This window comes from Panthera onca (genome assembly GCF_046562875.1).
Source record: "Panthera onca isolate mPanOnc1 chromosome E1 unlocalized genomic scaffold, mPanOnc1 haplotype 2 h2.Chr16_ul_3, whole genome shotgun sequence".
Classification (NCBI taxonomy): domain Eukaryota; kingdom Metazoa; phylum Chordata; class Mammalia; order Carnivora; family Felidae; genus Panthera; species Panthera onca.
The window spans coordinates 1,310,923-1,331,819 of record NW_027675817.1 but is presented as its reverse complement, the minus strand read 5'-3'; the positions used below and the strand labels follow the sequence as shown (position 1 = coordinate 1,331,819).

At 46.2% G+C, this 20,897-nt stretch overlaps 1 protein-coding gene and 1 long non-coding RNA gene across 4 annotated transcripts in view; one reads left to right on the top strand and one right to left on the bottom strand.

The window, feature by feature from the left end:
• Positions 1 to 356: 356 nt before the first annotated feature.
• Positions 357 to 6,440, top strand: LOC145715147 (uncharacterized). Of its 2 annotated transcripts, none has more exons than XR_014137168.1 (2): positions 357 to 534; positions 3,751 to 6,440. It is a non-coding gene; the product is annotated as an uncharacterized LOC145715147 (long non-coding RNA). The 2 variants fall into 2 exon arrangements; XR_014137169.1 differs by lacking the exon at positions 357 to 534 and adding an exon at positions 541 to 2,883.
• Positions 6,441 to 8,460: 2,020 nt separating this feature from the next.
• LOC144615400 (leucine-rich repeat-containing protein 37A2-like) overlaps positions 8,461 to 20,897 on the bottom strand; it is a 44,455-nt gene continuing 32,018 nt past the window's right edge. The window contains exons 8-16 of one of the 2 annotated variants that reach the window (XM_081794781.1): positions 19,833 to 19,951; positions 17,522 to 17,799; positions 17,054 to 17,254; positions 15,815 to 16,882; positions 15,328 to 15,432; positions 11,102 to 11,151; positions 9,516 to 9,570; positions 9,294 to 9,436; positions 8,461 to 9,192 (exon numbers count right to left, since the gene is read on the bottom strand). In XM_081794781.1, the coding sequence (XP_081650907.1) occupies positions 9,090 to 9,192; positions 9,294 to 9,436; positions 9,516 to 9,570; positions 11,102 to 11,151; positions 15,328 to 15,432; positions 15,815 to 16,882; positions 17,054 to 17,254; positions 17,522 to 17,799; positions 19,833 to 19,951 (2,122 nt within the window). In that variant the 3' untranslated portion in view covers positions 8,461 to 9,089. The remainder of the gene's footprint in view (positions 9,193 to 9,293; positions 9,437 to 9,515; positions 9,571 to 11,101; positions 11,152 to 15,327; positions 15,433 to 15,814; positions 16,883 to 17,053; positions 17,255 to 17,521; positions 17,800 to 19,832; positions 19,952 to 20,897) is intronic. The other variant, XM_081794780.1, reaches the window with a different exon arrangement.

Below are 20,897 nucleotides of genomic sequence, written 5' to 3'. Positions count from 1 at the left end.
GTTCTCATGGCTTCTGTTGCAGGAAGCTGGTTCTTCCCACTCTCTTTAAAAAATGGATTTAAAGGGTTCGTAAAAATTATGTGTCAATTCTATCTCAATAAAGTTGGACACAAATACAGCTTTGAGGTGCCGTTGACAAAAGAATGGACTCTTTAAGCCTCCCAAATGTTATCACACATAGTTTACAGTTCAAATAGTACGAAATGAAGTGGTGAGGAAACAGAATGACCCGCAGCAGCTTCTTGCCTCGACCATCCCCACCCTCCTGGGCCAGCTCGCCAGTCCTCGGTCCTCCTTACCTCTCGCTGGATCTTCTGGTGCTTATCTCCACCTATCTTGTGTTTCTAGCTCTTAATTCTTCCATTTAAAAGAGTTTTTTAATTTTTTTTTTTTTTTGAAAGAGAGAGAAGGAGAGAGAGAATCCCAAGCAGGCTCTGCGCTGTCAACACAAAGTCCGATGCGGGGCTCGAACCCACGAACCGTGAAATCGTGACCTGAGCTGACGTCAGACGCTCAACCGACTGAGCCACCCAGGTGCTCTGATTCACCCATTTTAGACGCTATCTGTGGACTTCCTAGCAACACAGGCAAGGAGTTAGGTCTTTAACACCCCCCACCCATTCCATTCTTGGGGTTTAGTTTTGTCACTCTTGCCCCATGATTGATAGTGGTTGCAGAATTGTGACTAGGTAAGCATTGTTCACCGCAGAGCTTGCTCATGTAGTCCGATGGCACTCGTTTCTGTCCCCTGACCCCCCGGGGTTTAATTTCTTCTCCTTCTCTTTCTGTGCTGCCCGCCACGATCACTCCTCCACTCCGCTCCAGTGCTCTGGCATGACAGTTAGTGCCGTTTCCCTCGGCTACCTCCTTGACCTGTCATACGCTGCTGTCCTGGAACCTTCCTTCGCTGCTTCCTGGGCTGGGGTTTTCCTGGCTCCCTTCTCTTCTTGCTTTCTTTACTCTCTCTCTTAATCTGCAGTTAAGAATCCCTTTCTAATATTAAAAAATAGAATGGTCTTCGGACCTGCTCGTGATCGTAGGGATCCTTTCGATATCTATTAATTGGGACAAAAAATACAGAAAGACCAAAAGTTACTATGAAGGCACTCCTGCTCTTAAGTGAATTTGTGTTTTACTCACAATAGCATCTATGAACGTGTGAAAGCCTGTTCAAAGTTTAGGCTTAGGGTTAGTTCAATCTAGCCTCAATGTCTGGTCTTCCATTTGTCACCTCGCCCCCTCAACTTGCCGTGAGACAACCCCCTCTCTTGACTTTCTATTCAGTTCCTGTGCCCTAGCAGAGACTTAAGTACTGGTTTAAGGCCCACCTTGCAGGTGCACGCTGACCATGGCTGGCCAATCAGGGTCTCCTCCTGCCAGATACAGGGTCCAAGCAGACCAATCAGAGGCTTTTTGAAGACTGGCTTTCCTTTATGAGGCTTGCTCAACCTCAGTGGAGAGTTGGAGTTACTAAGGACTATCTTTGCAGTCTTGGGGCATCCATCCTGTGGCCTGAAGCCGTCATGGAGGAAAGCACAACTGAGGGATAGTTGGGGAGAGAATGACGTTTGAGCGCTAGATGCGGCCAGCTTGAAGATCTTAGGCTTCCCGGTTATGTGAGCCGATACACCGTATGACATTTTTGGCTTAAGCATATTTTAGTTGGATTTCTTTCACTGGGAGCATAAAGAGCGGCGACTGATATCCTGTCTTTGTGAACTTGGGCAGGTTATACAAGCGGTGCGTACAGACTTGGACCGTGACAACGCAGCTCCCACTAGGTCCCCTATGGCTGCCCTGTTATCAGCCTGAGCCTGAGACAGCTTGACATTGAATAGCCCGTTTTAGGGACTGGAGGAAACGACTTACCATGAGTCACTGCCCTAAAATATGCTTTCTACCCACATGCCCGGTGCCTGGAATTCTGTGGTGATGGTGGCATTCGTCAGGGTTAACCATGGCTCTCTTCAAACGGTTCTCCTTTGGAGTGTGAAGTCTGCGATATTTAACTTGTAGAAGTCCTTTCTTCTGGAGGTCCCTCTGGCAGGCAGTGGATCCAGGATGCGGTGTAGACAGACCTAGGTACACATCTCAGTTCCCAATGGCACAGTCCCTTTGCAGCTTTGCGGGCAAACCCCTAGCACTGTGTGCTGACCTTTAGGAGGTCAGTCTGTATCACATAAGGAATCCGACGCAGAGAGTGAAGAAATGGTCTCAGATTCACCCAGTAATCTCCCTGAGTCAGCCCTGAGGGCAGGGCCTGGCCCTAGGCGTTGGGAAGAGGAAGGAGATGTGATTCTTGTCTTGTCAGGGCTCCTGACCTGATAGAGAACTGCGGTTGAGTCTTCACATGGACGGACGCTGTCTTTCACTCTGCGCCATTCGTAGGTGACGCCTAGAAGAGCAGGGCCACCGTGTTGTAGCCTCTGACCCAGGACTCTGTCACATTCTGGGAGAGAGAATTATGGGCCCTCCCCGCATCCCCGCTCCTGCTGTGTCTCCTCGTGGCCACAGTGTACTTTCCCATCCCCTGGCTTGGGGCTGGGGGCTGGTTCCGTGCTTAGGCTCGAAGAGGCCCGATGGCTCTTTTGCTTGCTCTCTTACGCTTCTCTTGGGTAGCCGCTGCCTCTTCAGCCTGGGTCCCGGCAGCAACACAGGGAGAAAAGACCAGCAGTGAGAAGCAGCGCCGATCCAGCCAGCAGGGCATTAAAGTACAGCGGTAACGGCCAACCTGTGAGAATCGGTTTCCCAGCCTCCTCTGAGTTTTGAGGATGGTCTATTAGTTAGCACTGTTGTGGCAAAAGATAACAGATACATGGATTCCCTCCGTTATCAGGTTACGTACAGGTTCAGCTGCTGCAGTAGAGACCCAACACAACAGTGGTTAAGTGATTTTTTTTAATTCTTTTTTTTTAATCCTTTTTTTCGGGGGGCGGGGGGGAGAGTGCAAGCGGGGGAGGGGCAGAGAGAGTGGGGCAGAGGATCCAAAGCGGGCTCTGTGCTGACAGGCTGACAGCACAGAACCCGATGTGGGACTCAAACTCACGAACCCCGAGATCGTGACCTGAGCTGAAGTTGGATGCTTAACCGACTGAGCCACCCAGGCGCCCTTTAATTCCTTTGTTTTTAAATGTTTATTTATTTTTGAGACAGAGACAGAGATTGAGTGGGGGAAGGGCAGAGGGAGACACAGAGTCTGAAGCGGGCTCCAGGCTCCGAGCCGTCAGCACAGAGCCCGATGTGGGGCTTGAACCCACGAACGGTGAGATCCTGACCTGAGCCGAAGTCGGACACCTAACCGACTGAGCCATCCAGGCGCCCCAACAGTGGGTTAAATTAAAAAACAGCTTCTTGGGGGCACCCGGGTGGCTCAGTCGGTCAGGTGTCTGACTTTGGCTCAGGTCACGATCTTGCCGTTCATGGGTTCGAGCCCCATGTCGGGATGTGTGCGGACGGCTCAGAGCCTGGAGCCTGCTTCACGTTCTGTGTCTCCCTCTCTCTCTGCCCCTCCCCTGCTCGTGCTCTGTCTCTGTCTCTCAAAAATAAGTAAACATTGAAAAGAAATTTTTTTAAGAAGCAGCTTCTTGATCTCTCATATGATAATCCGGTTAAGTACTGGATCTGGGGCTGGTTCGGTGGCTCTTATGTCAGGGAGCCAGGCTCCTTCTGTTTTCCTGCTCTACCACCCTGGGGTGTAGCCCTCATCCAGACGAGGCCTTTGTACCGTTGAAATCTTCATTTCCTCCACAGTGTGGCGCCAGACCGCTCTCTGCCGCTGCCCTGGAAACACACGCAGCCTAAGCACCATTCCTGCCTCTGCTCTGGGCCTCGGGACTTTTCTTCTTCTTGAATGAGTGTGCTCCCGCCCCCCAGCTGGTGCTCCACGCCATCCCCCAGGTCTCAACAACATACCCCCACCAGGACCACAGGAGCCAGAGCTGGTCGTGCCTGGTGGTCCTCAGGACTGAGAGGCCCTGACCTCCGTGGGGGCAGGAGCCGGCCAGCATGACCAGTCGGGACTCCCAGGTTAAGAATCCAGTTGAGCCTCCTGGTCATCCTCAATCTGCTCTGCCCTTCGTCTCCCACCCCCAAATCCCTGCCGACCTCCAGCCCTGAAGAAGCCGGAGAACCTCTGCTTCCCCCACCTCCCCGTCCGCCTTGTCCTACTTCAGTCGTTTGGTGAGCATAAAAAGGCCTGTCAAAGTGGTCCCTCTGTTTGGGGGATGGGCTCAGGAGGGGTGGGCATGTGGGTTCGGAGGGTGACAGATTCTTTCTCCAAATGCTCGCCAGGCTCCTCCGAGCCCTCTTCTTGATTCGACCTTGCTTGGCCTGTGAAGGCGAACAAACACGGACGTGGTTGCTGGCAGCTCGTGGCCGCATCCCTAGTAGGACCCTAGCCTCCCTTAAAGTGCCTGCCTGCAAAACTCCCGGCTGTCTAAAGGATTGGCTGCTGAGTCCAGCCAACGCCTGAAGATCGGGCCCCTGTCTCCCAGCTTCTGTGAGAGGGCAGGAGCTTAACTTTGAGAAGTGTCAGCAAAGCCAGATGGGTCTCATATGGGCCAGCGTCCCTTCCTGCTTTTTGTCATCTTTCACTTCTGATTATAGAGCCCCCCACTCATTCCCTTCCCTAGTCCCTCATTCTCCCTGTGAAATACCCCATCACCTCTGTAATAATCCCAGTCGGGTGCCTGCTCACGATGAACCCTTTCCCCTACGGCACTGCAATACTATGTTACTGACTGAAATCTGTCTGGATTACTTTAAGTAGTGTCTGCTTTTGTTTGTTTTCATCAGGGGAGGTGTGCAGGATCAGCCTTTTAATTTTTTTATTTTTAATATTTATTTTTGAGAGAGAGGCAGGGTGCAAGCAGGGGGGTGGGGGAGGGGCAGAGAGCGAGTTAGACACAGACTCCAAAGCGGGCTCCAGGCTCCGCGCTGTCAGCACAGAGCCCGACGTGGGGCTCAAACCCAAGAACCGTGAGATCATGACCTGAGCCGAAGTCGGTCGCTCAACTGACTGAACCACCCAGGTGCCCCAACAGCCTTTGAAATTAAATTATTTTCAGGATCAGCTTTTTAAGTAAGCATCCCAGGGATGTTTGCGTATAGAGGTCCAAAGGCTGTATTTTGAGAAAACATGTTTCCCTGTGGAGATCTTTTCTCTGGCAGCCCTTTTGAATGGGGGCTATGTTTTCTCAGATACTGCATTGCCAATAGTCCATCCAGCTTTAATTCCAGTGAGAACGTTCCAGAGATGAAACTAAGAATCAACTCCAGGCGCTTCTCCAGTCACCTCTGGGGATGAGTGTATGTCGTCAGCATCCAGCGCCTCACCTGCTGCCCAGCTAGAATGACACCTTTCAGGGTTTCCGACTTAGAAACACGACCACCAGGTTACTCCACGTGGACACCACCCCCCTTTTACAAAGCCTTTGAACACCCCCCCATCAGGAGGGGTTTGCTGGATGATGTTGGTTGGCTCTTGACACCCATTTCTAGCCCCTTCTTTGCAGGTCCTGGAAACCCACGAACCATCGTTGACAGATTCCCTCGACAGCAGAATTGTGCCAATAAAGCGTACCTGTGTGAAATTTGGAAGGCGGAGGTGGAAGGAGGTGGAAGCCATGCTTTTCTCCTCTGTAGCAGCAGACATGCGGGCCGAATGTTGGAGTCCATACTCCCCACCAGTCAGGCTTGGGGCCATGGGGCTGTAGTGACCCCGGCAGTGGCTTCCCGAAGTTTCCTGACCGAGTGGCAGCAGCAGCTTTGAATCTATGGAGAGCAACTGTGGTAAAGTAACCTGAGAGCTAGTGGTGCGATTCCCCCCTGGCCCTGACCTTCACCACCGCGAGCCCCACCAGTGGTGAGCACCAATTGCTTGTATGACCTTTGTGTGTGTGTGTGTGTTTGCAATATCTAGAATGGTTTGTTTTCCTGGCTATGGTAGTTTTAAAATATGTTCACAAAACTGACGGTTGATGGGGGGTGGGAGGGAGGGGAGGGTTGGGGATGGGTATTGCGCCTGGGTGGCTCAGTTGGTTGAGCGTCTGACTTTGGCTCAGGTCATGGTCTCACCATTCATGGCTTCGGGCCCCGCATTGGGCTCTGTGCTGACAGCTCAGAGCCTGGAGCCTGCTTCAGATTCTGTGTCTCCCTCTCTCTCTTGTTCTCTCTTCAAAATAAACATTAAAAAAGATGTTTTTTGAGGAATAAATGTTTATTGTTGTTTTTAAAAAATTTTTTTAAATGTTTATTTTGGAGAGAGAAAGAGACAGAGACATAGAGTGCGAGTGGAGGGGTGGCAGAGAGGGTCATAATCTCGTGGTTGGTTCATGGGTTCGAGACCCGCATCGGGCTCTGTGCTGACAGCTCAGAGCCTGGAGCCTGCTTCATATTCTGTGTCTCCCTCTCTCTCTGCCCGCATGCTCTGTCTCTCTCTCTCCCTCTCTCTCAAAAATAAACATTAAAAAAATTAAAAGAAATACGGCAAGGTAGCATTTGAGACTGATAAGTATTGTGCAAATTTGAGGTCGTGTTATAGAAACAACATTTTCTAAGCTTCACTTTATGAACCACATTTGAGCTAATGGAAATATTCCAAAATAGGAGAATGGAGTTGCCTGGAATCCCGGCCCACACTTCGGGAAGCCCAACTATGCACAGATGGGTCTTCTTGGTTTCTCGTCAGCTCTGTCTCTGTGTCCACCTCTCTTCTTCAAAAAGTCACCACCGGCCCCCGCTCCACCCAGCTCATGAAGGAGTTTGAGCTGGCATGAGGAGTTTCTGCCCTTGTGACCTAAGAGTGACTAAAGGGCCTAGTACTGCGCCTGGCTCAAAGCAGGTGCTCAACAAACAGTAGCGGCCACCATCCTCATCGTTATAATTATTGATTCTTTGATGGTAACCATGGCTTAGACGTCTCTGTACCCCTGCACCCTGCAGCAGGGCAGTATAACCGTCAGCAGGCTTTGGAGTTAACAGGCCTGGATTAAACCCCTACCTGGCAGTTTTGGATTTGCGGCCTTGGGCACCTGAACAGGGTACCTACATCCTTTAAGCCCTGTCCCCTTATCTGCCAGATGGGGATAATAAAGTATGTTTTCACGGACTGTTGGGCTAAATTAAGACTGCAAAACACCCAACCCAGGCCTTGACACCAAGTAAGCAAATAGTAAACTAGGTGCTGCTGCCGCTTCCGATTACTGTTACTCTCTAGTCTTGTGCTTTCAACACAGTTATTTGTTGGCTCACTGACGTCACCACACAGAGACAGACACTTGGTGGCCGTTCTCACTAAAACGCTGGGGGAACGGGAGCAGGCACCAGGAGAACAGGTGTCCTTGCCCAGCAGCAGCAAACTAATAAAGCCGAAGAGGCACTGATGGGCCAATCACCCCGCTTGGAACCGTTCCTACCAACCCTGCCAAACCTGCTGGGCTGTGCCCCAGTCCTCCTGTCCCCTCGGGGGACTCTGTTGGTGGCCAGCGGTTGGTGCCATATTCCATCACCTATCGCTAAGCCACCAGCATTTATTTGGGGGCATTTAAAGAGATTGTCAGGGGCGCCTGGGCGGCTCAGTCGGTTAAGCATCCGACTCTTGACTTCAGCTCAGGCTGTGATCTCACGGTCGTAAGATCGAGTCCCTCGCATCGGGTTCCACACTGAGCACACAGCCCGCTTGGGACTCTTTCTCTCCCTCTCTCTCTGCCCCTCCCCCCTTGCTCTCTTTCAAAATAAACAGACATTAAGAAAAGAGATTATCAAACCTTGTTAATTCAGGATTTCTTTTATTCACTACTGTATTTTGACTCTGACGTCCTTTTTCTAAAACCTGTCATTCATGTACTCAGAAAGCATAGATGACTTCATTATTTTTAATGTTTATCTATTTTTGAGAGACAGTGTGTGAGCTGGGGGGAGGGACAGAGAGAAAGGGAGACAGAGGATCTGAAGTGGGCTCTGTGCTGACAGCAGAGAGCCCAATGCAGGGCTCAAACTCCCACACCATGAGGTCATGACCTGAGCCAAAGTCGGATGCTCACTGGACTGAGCCACCCAGGCACCCCGACTCCTCCCAACATCCTAAATGTGACTGGTTAACGCCCTCCTCTGCAGAAGTGGAGGGATGTTTGCGTCTTCTGCACGTTGTGCTGCATTATCTCTTGGAATCGTGCAGCCCTGATCTGAGCTGGGTAGGAAAGCAGTGGTAGGTGTGGTGCTGCGCTGAACTGGAGAGAGCCCAGCCGCACGCATCCGACCCTCAGTGGGGTCAGCAGAGGCTAGTGGGGTACAGGTGAACAGTAAGTGCCCCCACCAATAAGTTTTCTGAAATAAAGGCCTGAGCAGGGCAGTCCTGGGTAATTACTGCTCTCACACATTCTTTACTCTAACCCTCCAGCATCTCCCTGCTAGCTCTCTGAGGGTGGGGACTTTTTTTTTTTTTTTTTTTTTAAAGAAAACAAACAAAAAAACCCAATGGGAATTATCTACTAGCTTGTAAGGTTGAGGAACACCCTACTTCCAACTACACATTTTGTGTCTGAGTTTGAGCTCTTGGGAAGAAAGACAGGCCTCAGCCCTACAGTGGAGGTCGGCTCAGCGATCCAAATATTCTGGCAACCCCAAAGACCTCACAGAGGGGCCAGAGAGAGATGATCCTCTATGGGCAGGGGGTCAAGCGCGTTGTGAATAACTGGTATTTGGTGAGCCAGGGGAGAGAGCACCAGAATAGGCTGTTAATTAACTTAATAGTCTAAGCCCCTTGAAGATACGTTTTCCAGTTTCCAGAGACTGACCGTATCAGGGAAATGACGGAAAGACGCCCCGTTCACCCTACTTTGCCCATACTGTGTCTTGTGGAAATACTGGCTACCACGAGGGACTCTGGCTTCAGTCCTGCTTCTCTCGCCTGTGGCCCCTGTTGTCTGTAGATAAATATTTAACCGTTTACGTTTTAATTCCTTACCACGTGGCTAGAATTGGTTATGGATTTATACATTTTAATATGAGAAAAAAAGTATTTTACAAGCAATGCTGAGAAGCCAGTATCGGAAAGTAAACTTTGTAGGTGGCCTGAGGCAGGACGGCGTTCACTCTGTGACAATCTCACGTGCTGTCTCACTCTCGTCACCCAGCTCTTCAGTAGTGGAATCTGTGGTCCGAGTCTTCTCTGCTGTGGCTTTGCCAGCCTCCCTGGGAAAAGGAGGAGAATGCCAAGGCTTTGACTCTCGAAAGGAACAATTCAACTCTTCATAATTTCCTCATTTTAGAGAAAATCTTCCCCAATCACGTACCCTAGTTCCATGTTGAAAATCTCATCTTCATCAGAAGAATCCTTGTCGTGTAGCTTCTGTGCCATGTTTTTCTTGCGTGTGGCATTGAGAGGTCTGTACATGTCCCTAAGCCAAAGTGGCCGCCTTCTCCAGAAAAAGCCCTTCTAGAAACCAGAAAGGACAACGTTAGGTCTGTTTCCCCTGCCTTCTCCAGCCACGGTACTTTATCCTCCTCAGATTTACCTGATTGTCACTTTCCTCTGAGCATCTCTTACGCAGCAGAGATCCAAAGAAGCCCCTGGAAGGAAACACACACACAGACAATTGGTGATTCGTACCATTTTCCGTGCCTCTCACAATGTATTTCTCCAGTCTTATTAGCAAGCAAAATCAACACAGACCTGGGATCTCAGAAATAATTCCATACATGCTGGGCTTTCAGAATTTTCCTGTGTCTGTCCATAATGGCCCCACAGTGTCCCTGGGAGACCTTTGTATGTAACTTGACATGAAGTATAGGCAGGATTTTCACCCTGCTCACCTTCTGGCCCTTGGCCAAGTGCCCTTGTGCAGTCAACAAACTGGGTGACCACACGGCAGAAGCACCTAACTCTCTCCAGAAGCATTTTACATCAGTCCCCGCCAGGCTTAGCCTCACAGGCATCATTTGCTGGTGGGTGGGGAGGTGTTTCTATTTTCCTAGCTGCTTTACCTTACAAGATGAATCGCACCGAGTGAATGCCTGAGTCCAACCAGCAGTTATCTAGCTCACTGACTTTCACACTGCAGGCAGATGAGTGAGTGAGTCGTGAAATCACCTGAAAACACACGGCTAGCGCTAAAACACAAAATACTCTTTTTGAATACAAACGGAATAGGGGATACCTGGGTGGCTCAGTCAGGTGAGCAGCCCAAGTCTCGATTTTGCCTCAAGTGATGATCTCACAGATTGTGACATTGAGCCCTGTGTCTGGCTCTGTGCTGATAGTGTAGAACCTGCTTGGGATTCTCTCTCTCTCTCTCTCTCTGCTCCACCCTCCCCCCCAAATAAATAATAAACTTAAAAAAAACAGAACAGAAAGAATCAAGAGTGTATGGTAAGTTTGTTTTAGAAGGTACTTATGTCTATACGGTATGTGTGCACTGAGTTGTGACATAAAATGCAGTTCACAGCCCAAGAACAGTGTAGTCAGAGACGTGCCCAACTGGAAAGGAACCATCTTCTTTCTGGTTCTAGTGGTACTAGTGATACAACCGTCCGGCAAGACATCTTCCTTTTCTCCTTCTCCATCTCATTATTATAAAAGGAAGAGATAAATGATTATCTAAGGTCTCTCCCAGTTCAAATTCTATTGGGTCTGGATAAAGGGAATGGAGAGCGGGGCCTCGAAAACCAGAAGGAGGAAGAAGGAAGTTTTCCCCCTACTTTACGGGGGGGACTCATGTATTCTACCCTCCATCATGCTTGAAGACTAGCGCCTTCACCCCACGACTTTTGGCCCTCCCTATCCCTTCTCCAGAGCCTCTGAGAAGGTCTGTGGCCAGGCCTGATGCCCACCGCCAGCGGGAACGGGTCTGAACATTTCCACCCCCATCCCCCCACGATCTTTCTTTAAAGGTCTAGTGAGCAGGTGCTCTGTGCCAGTCCCATTCTAACTCGGGTTTGGCTGGGCAGCTAACTTTGCTGGATCCAGGCAAAGCATTAGGCCAAATATGTATTCTTTCTGCCTTTGGTGATTTCCTGGCTGTAAGACAAGGGGATTGAAATAGATGAGTTTGAAAATCTAGTTCTAAAATTCTACTTTAACGATTGCCAGACTAATATTTACCTTGAGCTTCCTTCTTTACCTTCCTTGGCTGCTGTTCTATGAGAATAAATCTGTTTTGGAAGAAAACATGATCACAGTTACCCATCACAATAACCACTCCCTCCACATCTTTATTCATTCCTTTGCATTTTAGGTCTTATCTACCCAGTGAGATGATAACTTTTCCTAGGACAGGAATTTGTTGAATAGTCCTTTGACTCTTCAATAACACCTAACTCGTGTGCAGCTGGTAATACATTTTACTGACTGCCTCAGATAACATTCAACAGGTAATTCCTAATAAAAATTCTTGGGAGGAGGAAAAGAAAAGTGTCTACCAGAAACCTAAACAGCAGCACTGTTTTAAAATCAAGGACAAGAGTAGGATGTCTGTTATCACTGCTGCTATTCATTGGTGTTGAGGGGGTCCTAACTGATGCACTGGGAAAAAATGGAGTCGTGGAAAGGAAGAACTAAGATGTATTTGCATACGAAATTACAGACAAACTAAAAGGCCCAAGAGAATCAACTAAAATTTTATTGGAAGAAACATGAGAATTCAGCAAGATGGCTAGATATATATAAAATCAAGAGATCAACATGTAAACCTCAATGACTTTCCTATGTTCCATAAACAATTAATCAAAAAACGGAAGAATTATCCCATTTACAATTATCAGTAAAAAGGCATAAAGTACCTAGGAATAAACTTAGCAAAGAATGGGTAAGACCTATGAGATGAAAACACTAAAGCTCTTCTGAAGGACATTAAGAAGAAACAAATACGTGATCTGAGACACCTTTTTCCTGGAATAGTGTAAAGATGTCAGTTCCCTTCAAATTAACCTACAAATTCGAGGCAATCCCATTCAAATCCCAAGACAGTTTTTTAAACAAAAACTGGCCAGCTGACATTTGGTAGAGAAAATGTGCAAGCATAGCTACAAAATGGATGAAAAAGAAGATCACAGAGCAGACGTTAAAATACGTTCTTACAGAGCAACTGCAGTTAAGTATGTAGCGTGATACTGATACAGGAAAAGAAAACCAGGTTGATAGAATAGAGTCCAGATAAAAATAGTATTTTGGATCCATGAAGAAAGAATGAACCATTCAATAAAAGATTTTAAAGTAACTGGATCTTTATGCAAGGGAAAAAAGTTAGATCCCCTACCTCGACCGTACCAAAACACCAGACAGATTCCATACAGATTAAAAATAAATAAATCACAACAAATATTATAAGAGTACAGAAGAAAATATCAGAGACTATTTTTATACCATGAGGCGAAAAGGCCTTGTTAACGAGGCCCATGTCCCATAAGCCATGAGGCAGATATGGTGACGGACTGTCCACACCTCCTGTTCATCGTAGTCCTTGCCCCCTTGATCCCCTGGATTGTTTGTCCTCTTCCTGTTGATTTATAAAACTCTCTTCATATGAAATATATTAATCCTTTCAAGGGCTTTCACTGAATTTCAATGTTTCAAATATTTGTCAGTGTTTTTATCGTGAAGGAGACGGAACAGTGGGATAGGAGCACAGGCTGACTGCAGGCACAGCTGGGTTCTGCTTTGGATTTTGCCACAGTGGCCTTAAGCTGATCCCCTTCTATGTAGGAAAGAAGGATGGTGATATCATCCTCACAGGACTGTGGGGATTAAATCAGATGTCTGGTTTATTCCAAGCAGAAATCAGACAAGACGATCAAATCTATCAAATGTTTCTGCATGTGGTATCAGGTCACAAAGCTTTTTCTCACCACAAGATTATAAAAGTATTGATTCTATTTTCTTCTAGTACTTTGATGGGTTCTTGTTTCTCTTTTTTTACATGTACTGAAATATGTTTTTTTAAGGTGAGAAATAGGGATCTGTTGTTATTTTCCTCCCAAATAATTAAGCAGTTGTTCTATTACCATTTATTTATTTTCTTCCACTGATTTGAATACTAAAAGGTAACATTTCAATGTTTATTTATTTATTTTTGAGAGCGACAGAGAGAGAGAGTAAGAGTGAGAGAGGGGCAAAGAGAGAGAGACACACACACAGAATCCAGAGCAGGCTCCAGGTTCTGAGCTGTCAGCACAGAGCCCAACACAGGGCTCGAACTCCTGAACCATGAAATTATGACCTGAGCCAAAGTAGGACGCTTAACCAACTGAGCCACCCAGGCGCCTCTAAAAGGTAACATTTTAAAAGTCCTCGTCACCCACGGATCTGTCTATTGCTGGACTCTGTAGGCTACTTCACATAAATATTACGTTGCATTATTCCTCATTGTGAAATTGACACAATGCCTCATCTCTTCCTTTGAACATCATTATTGTCCACTACAGGAAAAAAACTGCATGGTCTCTGACCTCAAAAAGTGTATCATCTAAGTAGGGAGAGGAAATAATGAAACCACATAAAAAAATATAAACACAAGGTTAAACCACATAGGAATTTAAAACAGCAATAGGAGTTTATAGAACTTCCCAAAAGCAAAAGGCTGCAGGCCACCTCAAGATGCAGAGTACTGACTGGACAATGGCCAATGATTTCTCTTCCCAGAGGTCATGGTAAGTTGACCCCATGCTAGTTCCTAGGCTCTTAGGCTGAGAAATCAGACTCTGATCTCATCAAGAGAGAACACACTTCTTTCTGCATGGAGGCAATATCACCTTACCAATGTCACAGGATTGATCAAAATCAGAATGTCAGGTCATGACTTGACAATAAGGAAAACATCCATTCCACAGATAGGGCATCTGTGTCCACATGATTGGGCATCACCTCCTGTGGAGACAGGCCTCTGTGGCACACTGAAGTATAATCAGAAGGCTATTTGGTGAGAAGAGAAGTGGAAGAAAAGTAATTAGCTGAATCCAGTGTTTCATGGAAAGGACGGAGGTAGCTAGATCCATCCATCTGCCCCGCGGGCACAGCCCGGCTGGTGGGCCTGACTCTCATCTGCTGCCTGAGGTGCCATCTCTACTCTTAGGCAAGGCTAGGTGGGCACTGCCCATGTTGGTCTCTTCCTCACCATTTCTATGCTTTTACTACTGACCAACCCTCCAGAAGACAGACATGTTTCTCCTTAGCAGTTAATACATCCAGTCAGGTTTTACTCAAATCTGATAGACCAGGAAGCCTTACATATCTCTGCTCTGATCCATGACCTTGATATTTCTCTCTTGAGGAGCTGCCTTTTAACAAACTGTTTAGCATATTTTTGTTATCAGGGGAGGGGAATGCGTCACTGTAGACCCTAAGAAATGGTGACAATCTCACAGAAGGACTAGGTCCAGGAGTATTACAGTATTCGGGGAAGGCTTTGTGAAGAAAGATGAACTCGAGTTGGCTTTTGAAGGCTCACGGGACTTCCACCAGCAGAGTGAAATAAAGGAATTTCAAGTGGGCAAAGTCACCAACAAAAGTAGGAATGGGCATGGTCTGACTAGGGGATGGTGAGGGGCTGTTTTGGCTGAAATGGAGGGTTGCCATGACAGATGGCAATATATATATATCTATATATAGATAGATAGATAGATAGATAGATATAGATATAGATATATAATAAGCATATGTATATTTGAATAAATATATTGAATATATATTCAATTCATACATAATTGAATAAAAGGTAAACAGGCAAGCTCCAGGAATAGGCAACTGTAATTATGACACGCTCTGAGTAGCCTGATGCAGGATTTTAGCTGCAGGGTTTTAACTGAACCTGTTTACACAATGCCTTGCGAAGTGGGGGAGAGAGCTGTAGGCACATCTAATTAATCAACAAGATGACACTTTTATCTCTAAGCCATGCCCTTTCTTCCAAGATGACTGATAGCTCCATGAAGGTGAAGACTATTTCTCTCTCATCATTTTAGCCAACGAGGAAAGAAATCAGTGGTAGTAGGAGGATGACTGGTGAGTGCATCGAATCGACATCATTTTTTTGAGTTGAAGAAATTTTACTATCATGTCAACTGTGGTCTTCTTAGACCTAATGTCTCAGAACAAGCTAATGGCTTGTTATCTTGGTTACAATCCACAGATGTCTCCCGGCAGTGGGGTTCCTTTTAAAATCCCTGGAATATACTTTGCAATAAAAGGACAAAGCATATCTCAGTCCTCCAGACTGAAGAGGGATATCAAGTCGTGATAGGTGGGAAAGTGGCTTTGATTTTCAGTTTGTGGGTTCTGAATCTATTATAAAGAAGGAATATAGTCTGGGAATCTGAACTAATTGTTGTCCTTACCTCAATGAGACAGAACACTATGATCAAAATCATCACTACTACAGTCACAGATATTGCCAAGATGAGTTTGTTGTTATAGCCATAGCCTGGAACTTCTTTTGTGAGCTAAAAAAAAGGGAAAGAACAATTTTTTTAGAAAACAGAGATAGGATGAAAGTTAACTATTCTTTAACGACTCTAAAACCCCATTCTTTCCGATGAATCGCTTATAGGTTCTTAAGGAATATACCAAATCTAATGTGATATGTAATCTTAATCATTAGCATTTTCTTCAAGACTTGATGTATCTTGTATGTTAGGTCCTCTTTTTGTCTCCTCTGGGAACAGCGGCACTGTTTCCTAAATGAGCAAAGTGGCAGATCACTGCCTTAGCCAAAATTATGTGGCCAAGACAAGACCCGGACTAGGAGCCCCTGGTCCTTGTGCTTGGGTCCATGTCCTAAACCACCTAAATGTCGAGACCCCACATTTGGGGATTTATCCTCACCTCCCTTGACTCCTGCCCTCTCTGTTCACTCTGGACTTCTGTGCTCTCATTGATATAATTCTCATTTTTCCATTGGTCCGTATCCCACTCTGCCTTGGACACCTTTACTTCTTGCTGCTCGCTGAGAAGCTTCATCAGGAGGCCTGTTCTGGAGATGAGCTTGGCACAGGCCAGCTGCACCTGGGTCTCAGAGCAGTCCATTTTCAAAGTCCGGATAACATGAGAAATGAGCCTTCTCACGTCATTGCTGGGGATGAGGGACTGTAGCTGCTGGTTTAACTGAATTTCAAACAGATCACCTGGGGACGAGAGCTTTGACACAGTGAAGCCTGTGGCTTTTGGGGGCAAGCCAGTGCCCGCATTGTGGTATTCCCGTTGTGTATCATTGGTTTGTTTAATGGTCGGCATAGAGTTGTCTGCAGTAACAGTAGAATTAGCAGTGGAAAGATTCTTACGGTCTGTGAATTCAGGGAGGGTTTGTTCTGGCACAGTAGTGTTTCCTGTAGAAATATTTTCTTCAGAAACATTTTGGGCAGTAGTGTTCTCTACAGTAGTGTTTTCTCTGTAAGTTCCTGAAGGAGCAAATAATTCTGGAAAAGGATTTTTCTGAGGACTCAGTTCTCCCGGAGATGAAAAATCCTCTCGTGAAGGGGAATTTATGAGGCTCCTGACTGCAGAGGATGGAGGCCTCTTTGCAAGCAGCTGTCTATTACTGAGTGAACTTTCCTTTCTGGACTTTCGATTCAGTTTGGCCTTGGGTGTTCTGTGGACCACACGGGAGCGACTTTTATGAAAGTGGTGTGTCTTTCTGGGGAGTGAGGCTGGTCTGAAAGGCTTCATATTTCTAACTCTAGCATTTGCATCTTCTAAAACAAAAATGGTGTACGTTAAGTCTTTTGATTCTTTTTTCACGTCAGGTGGGGATTTTGGAGCGGGGGTGGCAGAAGGCCTGCCCAAAGAGTATTGCTTCAGGAAAGAAGAGACCGCTGCCTTGTGCTCATCTACGAACGAAGGCTCTGTATTGAAGGAGCTTCCCACTAATTTGCTGGGCCTGTGCGCCACGGGAAGCTCCCCTGGGGATGGTCTCCTGAGCCTTCTTTCCTTGGGAGCGGGGGTGGCAGAAGGCCTGTCCAAAAAGTATTGCTTCATGAGAGAAGAGACCGCTGCCTTGTGCTCATCTATGAACGAAGGCTCTGTATTGAAGGAGCTTCCCACTGATTTGCTGGGCCTGTGCGCCACGGGAAGCTCCCCCGGGGATGGTGTCCTGAGCCTTCTTTCCTTGGCCATGTTCTCCACAGATGGCTGGGCGCTCTGTTTCCTCTGGATGTTCTGACGTCTCAGTTCTTTTAAGTGCCTTTTCCGTATGCCCTTTGGGCCCTTGATGACCTTGTTCACTCTCAGGAACTTTTTCCCCACACTCTCAACCTCGTCTAGGCTCTTCTCCTGCGGTTGGGCAGTTTCCAATTTCTTTGGAAAGATTTGACGTTTAAACTTGGGACCTAAAAGGCTGGAATGTATAAGCATGGCCATTTTTTCTTTCTTTTTCACGTCATCAATTTTTTCCTGAATTTCTGCATCTACCAAATTTTCCAGAAAGTAGAGTTTTCTCAGTTTATTCTTGTAAGTTGAATTGTTGGATCCAGGTTTAAGAGAAGGGTCCCCTGTGTCGTTCATCGAGTGACCCACGGGCTTGTCTCCCTCTTGCACATTTGAAAACAGAAGTTTAATGAACGGTAACAGCGTCGATTCTACGTCTTCTAGATTGCCCTCCGAGAAATAAGGCAATATGTAATTCAGTGCACTAATGACATCACTTTCGTCATTGAAGTCTAGCTGCTCGTTCATAAAGGCTGACAAACTGACACGATCTATGTCTGAGGACGCCTTCTCTGGCTCAATAGTCAGCTCCGTGCTGGCGCTCTTCTTTCGAGCTGTCAATACCTTCATGAATGATCCCTCTGCCTTCCTTAGGTATACTTCCTGATCTGTCGAAGAAGAAGAAGAGATGAGTTCTGATAATGGAAGACTGACAGCACAGCTCTTTGTCAATGCACAGTCATACGTCCCAGTCAAGCAAATTAAGAATCAGCAAATACTCGAGCGCCATTTAGAGAGGAGACGAACTCAAACTTGGACCCACGATTGGCAACAACAAAAGGACAAAAAGATGTGTTTTGAAAAAGTAGCTATTTCCTCAGAACATTCCACAGTGTGAATAAGTATATTTAGAGTTATTCCATTGGTCCCTAAGGGCCGATTGCCCAGGCCTCAAGAAAAGCCAAGGCCGGAAGATACTCGGCTAAACTGTGTGCAGCTCTAGTGCGACTCCTGGCATTCACATACCCCACCCTGTCCTGCTTCGGGGGCAGAGGGAGCGCGAGTCTTCCTCCTTCTACGTCTTCAGTGGGCTTGAGTTCTTGCTACCATCACATATGCACGGGACAACACCCGTCACCAGCAGGCCCTCATCTGGACACGCCCTCTCCGCCCACCCACCAATTCCTTCGCTTGGTCCCTGCTCCCATATATCGCACCTCCCGTAACATAAGCTCTAGACAGAAAAAACTAAACACAAGACCCGCTAAGTCCACCCTGGTTCTTTGCTTAAATTTGGGCAGAGATGTGGGGTATAGGTTAAGAGATTTTCCAGCTATGAGAGAGATGCCACTGTGGGGCATTCAAAAAAATCAACGGAATGATACTTGAGGTTTTAAAATGCAGAAGGGATAAAGAAACTTTGGTCAAATGCCTACTTTGCTTTCATTTCCTTTCATTTCCAGATTTCTAGCTTTACTGAGAGAACCATCCAGAGCTTCCAACTACATGAAGGTCAAGCGTACAGCTTGTGTACACTGAACAGCACTGTGCAGCTGGGTTTTTCCAGAAGAATTAAAAGTATTTTTAGTGGTGCTGGTGAGAATCGGAGGAGGAGGTGATAAAGGTCACGAGAGAGGAGGAGCAGCGGGCTGGCGGAGCGCCCAAAACGGGAGAGGAGACTCGAGTGCTAGGCTAAGGCACCTCTGATCTCATTTTTCCTCGCCTGTCAAAGGAGATAAAAAAAAAAAATGCCTATTCTGCCCACCTCTAAGGGAGAAGGGAGTAAGATAATTGGTAAAACATTGTTTTGGAAAACAAGCAACACCACTTATAGAAGTAGCAAAGTGTAATTTATGCTGTGCCCTAGACCATTGACAGGGACCCATATTCAAGCTATCCAGGTGCAAAAGCACATTTTGGAAGTCACCAAGTTAGTGCCAATAAAACCTAAGAACAGAAAAATACCTAAAAGCACCTGTGTTTTGGATAGAAAAGCTTAAGATTCAGAACAAGAGTTGGACAGCCCAAGAATAGAAGAGCCCTCTCATCTGTTAGAACGGTTGGGTAGCAGCTTCTGGTTAGGGCACAGAAACACAGAGGCTCCAAATAAAACTTTTTCAGAAATCAGCATCACTTGTACTCTTACACACTTATAAAAACAACAAAATAAACAAAAAGGTATCTCCACCTGTCCTATAAGACAAAGGGCACCTGAGACCTAACGCACGTAAAATCAGCTTATAAGCTGTGATGCACTATGTGAACAGGTTTTCATTTGGGGGTGGGTAGTTGACTTAATAATGTAACTGAGAATCTGACTTTTAACAAAGGAATAGTTCTTAGAAATTTAGGGATCTGAACTCTGAATGAGTAAAAATAATGCAATGACATCATTAGTTTAAAAATTTACCATTGTTAGGGTGCCTGGGTGGCCCAGTCAGTTAAGCATCCGACTTTGGCTCAGGTCATGATATCACAGTTCAGCCCCGCATGGGGCTTGCTGCTGTCAGTGTAGAGCCTGCTTCGGATTCTCTGTCCCCCTCACTCACTCTCTGCCCCCTCCCAGCTCACGCACGTGCATGCTCTCTCTCTCAAAAATGAATAAACATTAAAAAAAATTATCATTGTTGATTAAAAATAAAAGTTAAACCACAAATAAAATAAAAATTTACAAATTTATCATCAGGCAATTAGGACTTACCACAACGTGTGCCATTTGTCAGACATGCACTGTCACAATGTAGCTTGACTGTCTTACAGACAACCTCAATAGTATTTTTAAATTGGCAGAGACAGCAGGCCATACGGCTAGGTAAAATCCTATAAATGGAAACACAGACAATTAAATTAGTGGTAAAGGAGTTACTCGAGCAGGTAGAAGAGGCGGGCCAAAGTCATCACAGGGCTGTGCAAAAAGGAATTCTTGAGGCACATGGCCTGGATGGTTGGGTAGGGACCAGTTGGCCAACTGCTGCTCTTGAATATTATAAATACACAGATAGAAGGACAGAGGTGCCCAACGGAAAGGTAAGGATGACATGGGGTATGGTACCCTTAGAATGAGATAGAGATTAGAACTGGGTGACACTGATCAGTAGTTTAATACACAGGTAACTCCTTCCAAGCCAAAAGTCTCACTTCGGGTTGAGAGCACACAGAAAGAGGGTAGACTTCTAAGAGTTTGAATAAATCTGAAATATGGCCCATACTGAGGATAAAAAGCAATCAACTTTGGCTCAGGTCATAATCTCGTGGTTCATGGGTTTGAGCCCCACATCAGGCTCTGTGCTGAGAGCTCGGAGTCTGGAACCTGCTTCAGATTTAACTTCCTCTCTCTCTACCCCTTCCCTGATCACTCTCTGTGTCTTAAAAATAAACAAATGTTAAATTTTTTTTTTAAAAAAGCAATCAATCAAAAACTAATCCATAATCTACACAAATGCTACAATTAGCAGACAAGGGCATTTAAAAAAGTTATTATAACAGTATTTCATATATGGAAAAAACCCCATGCCTCTCCTTAACTCAATGAATTGTGCAACAACTTCAAGTGGCCTAATATATGTATATTTAGAGTCCACGAAGGAGAGGAGATATAAAAAAAATTTGAAAAACTAATAGCCCCCACATTTCCAAATAAGTAAACCCTATAAACTCACAAATCCAGCAAGGTCAATGAAATCTGAGCACAACATGGATTAAACTACATGTTTAGTTTAATCCATTAAACACGGATAAAACTACACCACGGCACATGATAATCAAA